The 13757-nt window shown below is 39.2% G+C and overlaps 1 protein-coding gene across 1 annotated transcript in view; it reads left to right on the forward strand.

Moving 5' to 3' along the window:
- Positions 1–13757, forward strand: part of itgav (integrin, alpha V) — a 52706-nt gene that overhangs the window by 30035 nt on the left and 8914 nt on the right. Inside the window, exons 14-26 of the mRNA XM_055148548.1 lie at positions 422–551; positions 1454–1551; positions 1631–1724; positions 2072–2117; positions 3157–3264; positions 4660–4715; positions 4792–4952; positions 6267–6404; positions 6600–6667; positions 9367–9511; positions 10669–10761; positions 11198–11277; positions 13052–13132. Of these exons, the coding sequence (XP_055004523.1) occupies positions 422–551; positions 1454–1551; positions 1631–1724; positions 2072–2117; positions 3157–3264; positions 4660–4715; positions 4792–4952; positions 6267–6404; positions 6600–6667; positions 9367–9511; positions 10669–10761; positions 11198–11277; positions 13052–13132 (1298 nt within the window). The remainder of the gene's footprint in view (positions 1–421; positions 552–1453; positions 1552–1630; positions 1725–2071; positions 2118–3156; positions 3265–4659; positions 4716–4791; positions 4953–6266; positions 6405–6599; positions 6668–9366; positions 9512–10668; positions 10762–11197; positions 11278–13051; positions 13133–13757) is intronic.

Raw genomic sequence — 13757 nt, forward strand, 5'->3', positions numbered from 1 at the left:
GCCTGTGGGTCAGTGGATCAGACTGTTCTCCCAGTGATGTTTTATACAACCTTCATATCAGTGGACACACAGCAGCAGTCGCCTCGCAGGGATTAACAAAATTTTGATTTAACCAGTGGAAAGTTAGAAAACAGTACAAGAGCCAGAGGCCAATAGCAGACAGATTAACCAACTTTCACATGAAACACGCAGATGTAGAAACACGCAGATGTAGAAACATGCAGATGTAGAACTGGCCCAGACCGACCCCGTTTTTTGAGCCTCCTTCTCAGCAAAAAAAACTCAAATAAAAAAAACTGATGTTAATGTAATAAAGACTGAGTCAAAGTGGTTAATCATTATAAGAATCTCTTACTTATTGTGACAGGCCTAATAAAATCCTCATTCATTTCCACACTTATTCCTTCTATCTTTCCCTCAGGTAACTGTGTTTTTGGGCAGCGGGGGCTTTTCATTCCACCCTCCACAGCAGCTCACAGGGTCAGAGGTCTACGCTCGGTACGGCTCCTCCATCGCTGCTCTGGGAGACTTGGACAAAGACGGCTTCAACGGTCAGTCACATTCACACATTCACACCATTAGGCAACACTAGGCGGCTGCTTAGTGCCCCTGAACCTGGAGGGTTTCCCAACTAAGTGCCACTGATGGCCTCAGAGCAATTTGAGTTTCTCTCAATATGACATTAAGTGAGAGTAGTTTAATTTTAAACAAGAAAACACCATCAAAATAGTATCTGATTGTCAAATCTATTTTAACTATCAAAGTAACCCCCTTTCACATTAGAATGGATTAGTCCGCTTGACCCTGATTTGAACATAATATATATAATGGATGTAAACAAAAATGTAATTGTCCTAGCCAAAAAAATAAATAAATAAATAAAACTACTTTCAGCTCTGGTTATCTGGTGAGCTACCTAACTGATAAGACAAGTTTCCAATCCACCCTAATTTAAATAAAGATGTGCATGTCTCATGAACAATGGGGGAAAATAATCAGACAATAAGGGCAGGGGACTGTCCTTTTTTTTTTTAACAAGTTTTAAGTCTGGTCGGTCCATTTTATATATTTTCCAAGACTCACTTCAAATGAATAAGCACAGATTTTACTCAGAGAAGTTGTGTTTAATGTGGATTGTGGATATGTGAATTATGATTCTGTTTTGTCATTTTATACAATAATTATTGTATAATAATTAATACAGAAATGGGTACCATAAAATTACTGTTATTAGTACCAAAAACAAAGTAACAGGTAATATTTCCTTCCACTCTGAGTATTATTATGTCAGCACGATACATAAACAAACAAAGCTTCATGATCATGTCATCGAGTCAGATCCTCAGTGTGATCAAAGCCAGAGACCGACCTCCTCAATCCAACTTCAGGACAACTGTTGACATTTTGATTCATACATGTTCATTTGGATGTATTTGATATTGTATTTCCACAGATGTGGCGATCTCTGCTCCGTACGGCGGCCCTGACCACACTGGACTCGTCTACATCCACAACGGCCGCTCCCGAGGGCCTGACTCCTCCCCCTCCCAGGTGAAACACCGCAGACTGTCAGACTGTCTCCTGCCATAAAAGAGTAAAAATCCTGATATAGTTGTGATTGTGCGCTCAGGTCCTTCAGGGTAAATGGGCGTCCAGTTACATGCCTGCAAGTTTTGGATACTCCATGTCCGGAAACACAGACATCGACGGGAACGGATACCCAGGTAAATAAACCTATAGATTGAATAGTATGGTTGGTACTAATGGATATGGAAATTTAAATCAAGAAATAAAAAGTGGTGGGTATAAAAGTAGGACAAAGTGGGACTCAAAGATAAAAAATGCATGAATCATTCTAAATACAGCTTTAAGCGAGAAAATGAGAAGGTAGTCATTTTTGCATAATACCGTGTCTCCTTTTAAATAACTACATCACAAAAATCATCCCAAGATCCACTACCCCTCTCCCCTCTCTAAATGTGGCTCAGATATTCTATATTGCTCTACATTGAAACATTACAAGCTGCAGTATCTCAGCAGGAGGCTAACTTTGACTTTTTTCTTTTTACAGATTTAATAGTTGGAGTTTTTGGAGCAGACAAAGCAGTTTTATACAGGTAATCAAAAGTGTGTGTGTGTTTGTGTCTGTGTGTGTGTGTGTGTGTGTGTAGCGCCCCCTACTGTGCATGGCTGGGTGCTGCTGAAGTTGCCTAAATAAGCAGTAGTTTAATGAGAAGGCCACCCTGGTTTCAAAGGCCTGTATGTTTAATATGTTTTTATCACACTGACTTTATATAGACCATGTTCAGGACACACTTAACCCATTCACTACTGAAATAGATGGATATTATTATTATGTTTAAAAGTATTTGATGAGGCTCAAAATAAATTTAAAAAATGTACAAACAAATTCATTAGAGTGAAAATTATAAGCATGCACAGAAATGTTAAGGTGCTGCTCCTGTCTCAATATTAAAGGTAACAACAACAACAAAAAAACCACAAGCCAGACTAAACCAGGACTAAACCTAAATCAAATCAGGACCGACCAAGATTTAAACCAGGATTAAACCGTGACTAGCCCAGATGTAATTTAACTAACTCTAAACAGGACTAAACCAGGACTAAACCAGGACTAAACAAGAACTAACCCTGGACTAACCCTGGACTAACCCTGGACTAACCCTGGACTAACCCAGGACTAACCCAGGACTAACCCAGGATTAAACCAGGACTAAACCAAGACTAAACCAGGACTAAACCAGGACTAAACCAAACCAGGACCAAACCAGGACTAAACAGGACTAAACCAGGACTAAACCAGGACTAACCCTGGACTAACCTGGACTAAACCCAGGACTAACCCAGGACTAACCAGGATTAAACCAGGACTAAACCAGGACTAAACCAGGACTAAACCAGGACCAAACCAGGACCAAACCAGGACTAAACCAGGACTAAACCAGGACTAAACCTGGACTAACCCTGGACTAAACCAGGACTAAACCAGGACTAAACCAGGACTAAACCAGGACTAAACCAGGACTAAACCAGGACTAAACCAGGACTATAATCAGTGGTTGTATTGTTATGGCTGATCTTTGTGTTAGTCTTGTGTATATTTAACGGTTAATCTTGCACATTCTTCTGTTGCAGAGCTCGTCCAGTGATCAGTGTGAACGGCACCTTGGACCTGAATCCACAGATCATAAACCCGGAGGAGAAGACCTGTGTGATCCCAGACACCGGCACGTCTGTGTCCTGGTGAGGCCAGAGCACGAGAGTCACTCTGAATATACACTGGGGCTGTGCAGTTCATTACTTATGAGAGAAGACTGAAATAGGACCTGAAGAACTAATGCAAGAATCCCATGAATTCAGAACATGTTTGTAGAGGGCTAAACCACAAGCACAACAGGGTTTTTCTATAAAAGGACAGGACATTTTGTTCTACGCACAGTATTCTGTCGTCTAAATAATAATTACCATATTTTGCGCACTATAGGGCGCTCTGCACTGTCATTGAATGGTCAATTTTGAACATTTTTTCACATATAAACCGCACTGGACTATAAGGCGCATTAAACGAAAAACAACAGTTAGATAAGTCAGTCAAACTTTATTTAATGCACTCACAATAACTCTCAACTTTGTTCAATTGTAATGTGTAAAAAAAAAATACTGTCTGAGAGCGCTAAATTGTTAGTGTATTCACAATAACTCATAATTGTTCAGTTATAACTAAAAATAACACATTACACTCACTTTTTTCAGTTCATTCCTCATCCACAAATCCCTCAAATTCTTCAATCCTGACTACGGGAGCCGTAATGCTGCAAGTGCGGCTTTGTGGTTTACTAAAGTCGTACTAAGACACCCCAATAAATTCATATATAAGGTGCTTTGGATTATAAGGAGCACAGTCGTTTTTTGATGAAATTAAAGGCTTTTAAGTGCGCCCTATAATGCGGAAAATCTGGTATTGTTAGAATCAATTATTGTGAACTCAAATTACAATATAGATGCAAGTGTGACATATTGTTTTCCCCTTAATTCCAGTGGTCCTCTGGCGTTAATAGAATCGAACTTACAGTACATTTATCCCCTGATTATTTCCAAGACTGGACAAAATCAATGCAAATTTATCAAAATTGTGACAAAAAGTACTGATATTTTTGTAGTAATTAAAAACTAAACACAAATGAAAGAAAAGGATGAGTGGAGACTAGATCCAACTTCCACTTTTAAATCCAAAGCCCCAAACCAGACCATAAACAAACTCAACGCCCAGGAACACATCTGTACATGTAATATAATTTATCATAAATAAAAACATATATGTTTCCTGGTTGATTAAAACTTTTATGGATTAAAGCTACCATCCATAAGTCATTAAACCATTCTGTCCCTGTCTCACCTGACCTTTGCTCAGGGTCACCTCTGCTCTCGGCTCTTTTGTCAGGCCAAGAAACTAGTGGTGATGTGTGAGAATACAACAGGGGAGGGTCGGCCAATCCAATTACAGATGGTCTCTTTAAGTCAGCAAAATGAGCATGACATTTTCAACTTTTACTGATTTACAACGAAGGTTAAAATTAAATTGCTTTATTTTTGTTACAGAAAAAAAATCTAAATCCAATTGTCTCTTTGTTTTTCCAGTTTCAAAGTGAAGTACTGTCTTAAGGCCAGGGGCATCGGAGCTCCACCATCGCTAAGTATGTGGAATTATTTTTCTGTACACTTTAACATTCAATTTTTTTCTAACTTTTTTTTTTTTTTACTTAACCACAGCCTTTAAGGTGGACATCACGTTGGACCGTTTGAAACAGAAAGAAGCTACAAAACGTGTTCTGTTCCTGCACAACAAATCGTATCAATATTCAAGAAATATTCCTGTTACAAATAACGAAAAACTACCACTAAGCTGCGAAGAACTGGTGGTATTCCTCAGAGTAAGTACAATATAATGTACTGATTGTATTTGTATATTTATATGTTATCCTGTCTCCCTCCCTCAGTACTAGTTGCAGTTTTTGTTCAGTGACAGTACTGGTGTACAGCCCTGGTCTAGTCTTGGTTTTGCCTTGGTCAAGACCTGGTTTGGTCCTGGTTTAGTCCTGGTTCAGTTCCTGTCTAGTTTAAGCCTATTCCTGGTGGTGTTTTGGTCTTGTCCTGATTTAGTCCTGGCTTCCTGGCCTAGTTCTGGCCTGGTCCTGGCTTAGTCCTGTCTTACTCCTGACCTAGTCCTGGTTTAGTTTAGTCCTGGTCTCGTTCTGGTCTAGTTTAGTCTAGGTTTAGCCCTGGGTTATTCCTGGTTTAGCCCTTGTTTAGCTGTGGGCTTGTTCTTGCTTGGTCCTGGCTTGGTCCTGGTTTAATCCTGGTTTAGTTTAGTCCTTAATGTTGTCTTGATTTAGTCCTGGCTACCTGGCCTTGTTCTGGCCTGGTCCTGGCTTAGTTCTGTCTTAGTCCTGGTTTACTCCTGATCTAGTCCTGGTCTAGTTCTGGTCTAGTCCTGGTCTAGTTTAGTCTAGCCTTAGTTCTGGTTTAGCCCTGGTTTAGCCCTGATTTAGCCCTGATTTAACCCTGATTTGGCCCTGATTTGGTCCTGGTCCAGTTCCTGTCTAGTTTAGGCCTATTCCTGGTGTTGTCTTGGTTTTGTCCTGATTTAGTTCTGGCTTTCTGACCTCGTTCTGGGCTGGTCTTGGCTTAGTCCTGTCTGAGTTTACTCCTGGGTTACTCCTGATCTATGCCTGGTTTAGTTTAGTCTAGGCTTAGTCCTGGTTTATTCTTGGTTTAGCCCCGGTTTGGTCCTGGCTTAGCCCTGGATTGGTCCTGGATTGGTCCTGGCTTAGCCCTGGATTGGTCCTGGATTGGTCCTGGCTTTCCTGGATTGGTCCTGGATTGGTCCTGGATTGGTCCTGGATTGGTCCTGGTTTGGTCCTGGATTGGTTCTGGTTTAGTCCTAGTTTAGTCCTGGTCCAATTCCTGTCTAGTTTAGGCCTATTGCTGGTGTTATCTGTTGTCCTGATTTTAGTCCTGGCTTTCTGACCTAGTTTTGTCCTGGTTCTTATCTGGTTCTGGCTTAGTCCTGTTTTAGTCCTGGTTTACTCCTGGTCTAGTTTAGTCCTGCTTTAGTTCTGGTTTATTCTTGATTTAGCCCTGGATTATTCCTGTCTTGTTCCTGATTTAGCCCTGGTTTGGTCCTGTTTTAGTCCTGTCTTAGTCCTGGTCTAGTCCTGGTCTGAACCCTCCTCCTCTGCCCTCAGGATGACCGTGAGTTCCGGGATAAGATCACTCCGATCTCCGTGACGATGGAGTATTCCCTGGACTACAGTAGCGCCGCAGACTCGACCGGACTCCTGCCCATCGTGGACATGTCGGCGGCCTCTAACATCACCAAACAGGTACTGCTCCCGCCAGCAGGAAATATCATGACCAATACAGTAAACTTTACAATACAATGAATGGCAGTGAGCATATGGTAGAGAAGGTACAGAGGAGGACCAAAGAGTATATTTATAGATGCAGTGAAGTAGTTTTGTAGTTTCCTGGTGAGTTTTGGGCCTCATTTTAAAGCTTTCTTCTTCCTGTGCCCTCAGGCTCATATCCTGCTGGACTGTGGAGACGACAACATCTGCAAACCGGACCTCAAACTCTCCGTCACGAGGTACAGTAGAGAGCATACAGGCTGATAAGGCAGAGCAGATCAGGAAGAACTGGCTTAGTTTTAGTCCTGGTCCTTTGTTACAGTAGATAATGTTTTAGATCAGTAACACCTAAGATGATATTTGGCTTTCCAAGTATCACCAGATCTAAACCTGGACTATTAAAGATTTGCGTGTGACGTGGCAGTTACGTGATTTAATGTTTTGGCGGCCGTACTGGAGGTCAAGACTGGGAGTATTCCGTTTATTCAAATATAATCATGGCAACTTTAAACAGTGCAAACAACATAAAACTGTCTGAAATGTCCAGCTCGTTAGGTCAGCTGTCATTAGAAAGGCATAAAGCTAATGTCGTCCTCCTGGGTTGTGGAGTAGATCCCGATCCAATCCCGTTGGAGCGCTTTGTCTAATCAACTCTCATTCTGTGCCCAACCTTTAGGATCCAGATATTTACAACTACTTCATTCGATATCGTCTTACACCAACCAAGAACTGAAAAGCTACACGGGGTTAGATTAGGTTAGGTTCCGTGCTGGTGTGAGATAGTATTTTGACCCCCCTTGTATATTGACCCTGGGGTCAACATACCGCGATAATAAAGTGACCCCCTATAGGATTTTGACTCCCCTTACTTTTTTCTATAATAGTTACTTATATGATGATTATTTCTCATGTCATTTACTTTGATTATATATTGCTACTTATTCACTTTCTTTTACGATATTTTAAGGAATATTTTAATGGATAATAACTTGGTATTTTGTGTAAATGTAACGTATTGTTAAAAGTGCATATACATATCAATCTGATCACTTTATATATTGTATTTTTTATATTGTATTTTACATTGTTATGGTTTTTAGTTTGCTGTGTTCAGATAATCCTTAATCATGATGTCAATTTAGGCAATGATTTGTAACGATAATGACCTTGAATTTAGTAATATTGTGTTATAATAAACATATTGGGGGGTCAGATTACTATAGTCATAGGATTTTGACCTTTTTTATATATGTAGCACCCCTCAAGGAATGAGCATGAGCACGAGGTTTTTTAACAGGGTTTATTCACTCTTCAACCCGTGAGAACTGGCAGCAAAGAAAACAATAAATAAAACATCAAAATTAACTCTGCACCTTACAATATAATACAATATAATAATAAAGCACACAAACCTTGTGGGCTGACATCCACGAGGGGGCTAATTGTTAATCTTGCTTCAAATCCCTTCGCTATATACTAAATAAAACCAATAAACAAGTGTTTGCATTGTTATTCCCATAACATTTTATCTGACTTATTCTCATCTTACCGGAGATATTCACATGTCCGCGGCAATGTGTTGACAGCAGGTGCGCAGTTAATTAGGTTCGGGCGGAACTTTCTATTATACTTTGTTCCACATTGTGATTGACCACTAGATGGCGCAAAGTAAAATATAAAGACAAACGCGAAATTATATATATAAATATTTGGGACTGTTACAATATATAATAGTTCATTGTCAATATTCACCTAACATTACTTCTTACTTTACATCATCATAACTATAATAAACATATTGGGGGGTCAGATTACTATAGTCATAGGTATCCTCGATTTAACTACTCAATTGATCGTCCATGTCTATTTTAACAAGATTCCAAATCATTATACATCACTTTGATTACCTAATTAATTAATAACTACTTATCTCATTTTCAGTAAAATATGTTTAAACAACTAAGTAATTTTTAACATTCAAAAGTTATAATCGACATAAAAAATGCATCTGAGTTCTTCAAAAAACACTTAAGTATGTCAATATGTTTTAATTTGCAGATATAGTATTAATATTATTTTTTTTCTATAGAATTCAAGTTCTTTATTAATAAAATATAGGTTTTCATAGGGGGGTCAATATTTTATAGGTAGGGTCAACATACCATAATAGGATTCTGACCCCGGAGTCAAAACACTGTATGGTATGTTGACCCCGGGCTCACCTCACCGCGGGGTCAAAATCCTATACCACACAGGTACACCGACGAGAAAAATACTTTTGGTATATCATTTCGTTTAGTGTAAATCCCTTCTTTGTTTGTGTGGAGATGGTCCCTCACCAGAAATAAAATGTTGACTGCACAGACGATTGTACTCAGTGGGCTCCATCCCTCTCTTTTTATGTCCGCTCTCCACCTCTGTCTGCGATCTTTATCAGCCAGGATCCGATAAAAAAAATACTTTGGCCTCCTTCTTTAGCACATTGATTGAATGACAGAACATCCAATAGCAGCACAGGTCAAAACCATTGTTATTCAATTCAAATTTTATCGCACACAAATACTACACGTTGGTCCAGATGGATAGTTTGACCTCCAGTATGGCGGCATAAACACCAGGTCACGTGGTTTCGTGACGTAGACGCAAAACCTTAATATCAGGAAAAAATAAGGGCTAAACAAGGTCTAAAACAAGATTAAACTATGAATAAATAATGGTTAACCCAAAGGACAAAAACATGAATGTATTTGTCTCTAAATGAAACAAATACTCAAAATACAAATGGTCCAAACTACCACATGTACTACAGTTTAAGAAGCTGTTTTGGACCATATATTCCCAATTTGAATATATTAAAATTGCTATAATTTCCTTGGATTTTTTTTTCACATGTTCAGCTCTGTGTAAATGTGTAATTGTTTTCTGTATCTTCGTGCAGTGAGCCTCAGCAGATCTACATTGGTGACGACAATGCTCTGACGTTAAAAGTGAGCGCAGAGAACCAGGGCGAGGGAGCGTACGAGGCCGAGCTGCACGTGTTTCCCCCACATCAGGCAGACTTCACTGGGGTCGTCCGCAGCCAGGTGCCCCTCTCTACAATACACACAGTACAATGCCCTAATGCCCCCCTTACAGTTTATGGGGTCAGGAGGGTAGATTTAATATTCTGTGATTGATTTTTTTCATTCAATGCATTTAACTGAGAACACACGCAGCATATTATGTCATCATTATGCCATATTATGTCTTATATTCATGTGCTATGCACTGGATTTTTCAGACTATAAGGCGCATTTAAAATCCTTTAATGTTCTCAAAAATTAACAGTGTGCCTTATAATCCAGTGCACTTAATTAATTATTAAGTATTATTTCTGGTGGTGCCTACTGACCTCGAGCTGATTTTATGTGGTACACGGTGCTCAAAAATATGTCAAAATCTTTTTGTACGACTTTGGTAAACTACAAACCCACACTGCTTGGATTGTCAGAGCATTACACTTACCGTAGTCTGGAACCTTGCGAAGGAAAGAGCGAAGTATAGTGCTGCGTCAGTATTTATGACATCAATGAAATGCTACAGAGAATATATATCCATTCATATATACGGTCTATGCATATGACCTGCAGACGTATAATCTCTGAAACATTTCACATGAACAATCTCCAATGTGATAGCAGAACAGAACAGACTCACCATCAGCAGCACATCTCTCTGTCACAGAAAGAACACTCATATTCCACTGAGTCGTGTCCTTTAGTCCGACAGAAGCTGAACCGCATCAGTGCACAAGGAGCAAGGTGTTTTTTTCAGCACTTATAGTTTATGCAAATGAGCCATGTGGTTTTAAGTTTTGTTTCTGTAAAACACAAACAAATGTGCGCAAAGCTGCATTAAACACATTATTACTCAGTGTATATTTGATTCCTCCTTGTAGGAAATTAAAAAAACAAACTTAAATGATCCACCCACATTCACATTCATAATCCACATTCACCAAGACAGGGAGGCAACGCCGGGTGAGTTACGCCAAGATCTGCCAATGGGTCGTGAACACCTGGGCTAAAGGATCAGTCTCAAGTGTTGTTTGTTTGTTTCACTTAATGCGCCTTATGTATGAAAATAGACGAGAGAATTATCGAACATTATTTATATTTCACTTTATAATCCAGTGTCCCTTATAGTCTGAAATATACAATATGGTTTCTGTGAAATCTAACACTGATGTTTGCTGTCTTAGACTCTGACCAGACTTTCCTGCGCCTATAAGAAGGAGAACAACACCAAGATGGTGGTGTGTGACCTGGGAAACCCCATGAAAGGAGGAACCAAGGTGACTTCCTTGTTATATTATTACAGCTGTGGTTATGTCTAATGTATTTTTAGTGAGTTTTTGTGGATGTGAGACACTGTCAAGACCTATTTTTGAAGGAAAATTGGAATTGTTAGTAGTAACTGGTCAAAATGGTCAAAGGTCCTCAAATGGCTTCTATAATTATCAAACTGATAATCAATGGTAATATTTTGTGATAATTCTGCATTTAGGCGTTTCATTCTACAGCCATGTGTGCAATACTTAGACCTCAACAAAGACATTTACAGACATGTTTTAGCACATGTCCGATGGATTACAAAGATAAGATGTGATTATTGTTATCAGGACAATCCAAAATGAAACAAGAACCCTTATCCTCGAGTCATTTTACCTCTGTTCAGTTAAACCTCTTCTCAGTATCATTTTGTATTTATCATGATTTTTGCTGCTGCAGGTTTTGGCCGAGTTGCGCTTTAGTGTTCACCAGCTCTCAGAGGAGGACACATCGGTCAAATTTGATCTACAAGTCGTCAGGTATGTTTATAAATATCTTTTCAAAAATTAAAATAAAATAAAACACACGAAGAAAATGTACTATTTCTAGATATCAGTTAAAAATATATATTTCAGTCAAGATTGAGCTCAAACTAAGGCAAAGGACAATTTTACTCAACACCAGGACCAAACCTTAACTAAAATTAATACTGTTAGATAAAGGCATGCACATTCAACATTTGGGAGCTCCAAAGAACTGCAGTGTGGATCTGTTTCTTCTTTTGCTTAACTAAAATTAAACCAGGACTAAGCTGGGACTGAACCAGGACTTAACTCACTTATGCCACTGTGTCACTTACAATCATGGTGTTTGCTTTACTCCAAACAGCCACATGAGGGAGCTGTAGCCTCTAATTATAGTTAAGATGGGCCAAAAAACTATGCCATTCTCCCAACTTTGACCACAGGAATTAATGATCTTTGTAACAACCAAAAACGTACATAAATAAGGGCAACACAAAGGAAGCGAACCCATATATTTAACAGTATGGCTAAGATCATATTTTTTAATACTACAAGTTTGACGAGCTTCTCAAAGCATGACAGTAGTAGACTATTATTAGTTGGGGGTGGGTGAAGTGTTTTGATCAAGGACACAACAACAGATAAGACTGCACGAGTTTGAGATTGGATTGAAATTGGAATTGAAAAGCTGAAACTATAGAACAGTTGTAGAGTAAACATTTCTGCCTTCTACTATCAATACACTGTTTTCTGATCTGTGTTATAATGTTATAATGTTGTTCCCTCATCACAAATACACATAATACAAGAAGTGCTCCACTGCGTTTTTAAACTCCATCCAACTTCACTAGAATAATTTGGATGATTTCAGTCCTTTTGAGCCCTTTAAAGCAGTGGTCCCCAAACTTTTTTGTGTCACGGACACGTTTTATATCCGACTATATTTCATAGACCACAGCATGGTTAAGTCCTGATTTAAGTCCTGATTTAAGTCCTGATTTAAGTCTGATTTAAGTCTGATTTAAGTCCTGATTTAAGTCCTGATTTAAGTCCTGATTAAGTCCTGGTTAAGTTCTGGTTAAATGCTGTTTTAGTCCTAGTTTTAGACCTGTTTTTAGACTTGGTTTAAACCTTGTTTAGACCTGGTTTAATCCTCATTTAAACCTGGTTTAAACCTGGTTTAGATCTGGTTTAGACCTGGTTTAAACCTGGTTTAGTCCTGGTTTAGACCTGGTTTAGATCTGTCTTAGACTTGGTGTAGTCCTGGTTTAGTTCTGGTTTAGAGGTGCTGCCCGTCTAAACCTCTAAGGTGGTCCACGCGGTGTATGGGGGGGTCTACGCGGGCTATGGGAGGGGGGGTTCAAGCTTTCGTGACCCAGTACCCGACCCAGGGGTTGGGGACTCTTGCTATAAGGTAAAAAGTAGCTGTTAACTTGACAACTACCACTTCATGACATCAAAATGTGGAACCATGAAAGTGTTTGAGAAGATAACAGCATTTTAACCTGAACTTTAAATTTTGTGTAATATGTGCCTTTTAAGATAAATATTGTCCAAAATAATCTGTTTACCATTACACTGATTGTGTTTGAAACAGCCTTAGTGCTGTGAAGATGTGGTTAAGAAAAGGCTGAGCTGTCACATTTTAACTACAGGCAACTCAAACCTGTAATTAACATGCCTTAACATGCCACACGCTCTCTCCTCTGTCTCTGTGTCTCTCACCCACATAAACACAACTGTGGCCTTGTTAATGGTGTTTTTAATAGATTGTTGTTTTTTTTTCTAGCTCAAACCAGTTCAACAACACCAGCCCTCGAGTATCCAGCACCACCAAACTGGCCGTGCTCGCTAAAGTGGCCATCAGAGGGTGAGTACATGGGGAATAACAGCGAAACATTATGAAATTGGTCTAAGCAAGAGCTAAAACAATAGATAAAACTGTATTTAAATACAGACATAAACATGGAAATATATAATGACTATCCTTGGACTGGACTGGGAATAAACCAGGACTCAACCAAAACTCCAGCATAAACTAGAAATGGGACACTTCAAGAAGTAAACCAGGATTGATCCAGGACTAGAAGTAATGTAGACTAAGCAAGACCCAACTCAACGTGATGACCATGTCAGGACTAAACCAAGAACTACACCTCAACTAATGCAGTCGTATTATGACAAAACCAAAATGAAACGACAGCTCTTTACTACAGTAAAGCACTTTGTATAAATCAGGGGTCACCAAACTTTTTTCTCTGGGGGCCACATTATGGCTCCTGACTGTGATGGGGCCAGGGTCGAGTTGGCTGTATAACAGAATTGTATGACCCTGATGATGCAGATTATATTCTTTAAAAAATGATACACTTTCTTTACATATCAGACAAACTGCACGGTCATTACACTGAACAAAAAATAATCGGTTGTCCACTGTTCTTTGAAAACTCTGCACTGTCAACTTTTTGTACTGTAACACTTGCAATTTTGCTGTC

The sequence above is a fragment of the Boleophthalmus pectinirostris genome, unplaced genomic scaffold (assembly GCF_026225935.1).
Source record: "Boleophthalmus pectinirostris isolate CB_2022bp ecotype Guang Dong unplaced genomic scaffold, ASM2622593v1 HiC_scaffold_1, whole genome shotgun sequence".
Taxonomy (NCBI): Eukaryota; Metazoa; Chordata; class Actinopteri; order Gobiiformes; family Gobiidae; genus Boleophthalmus; species Boleophthalmus pectinirostris.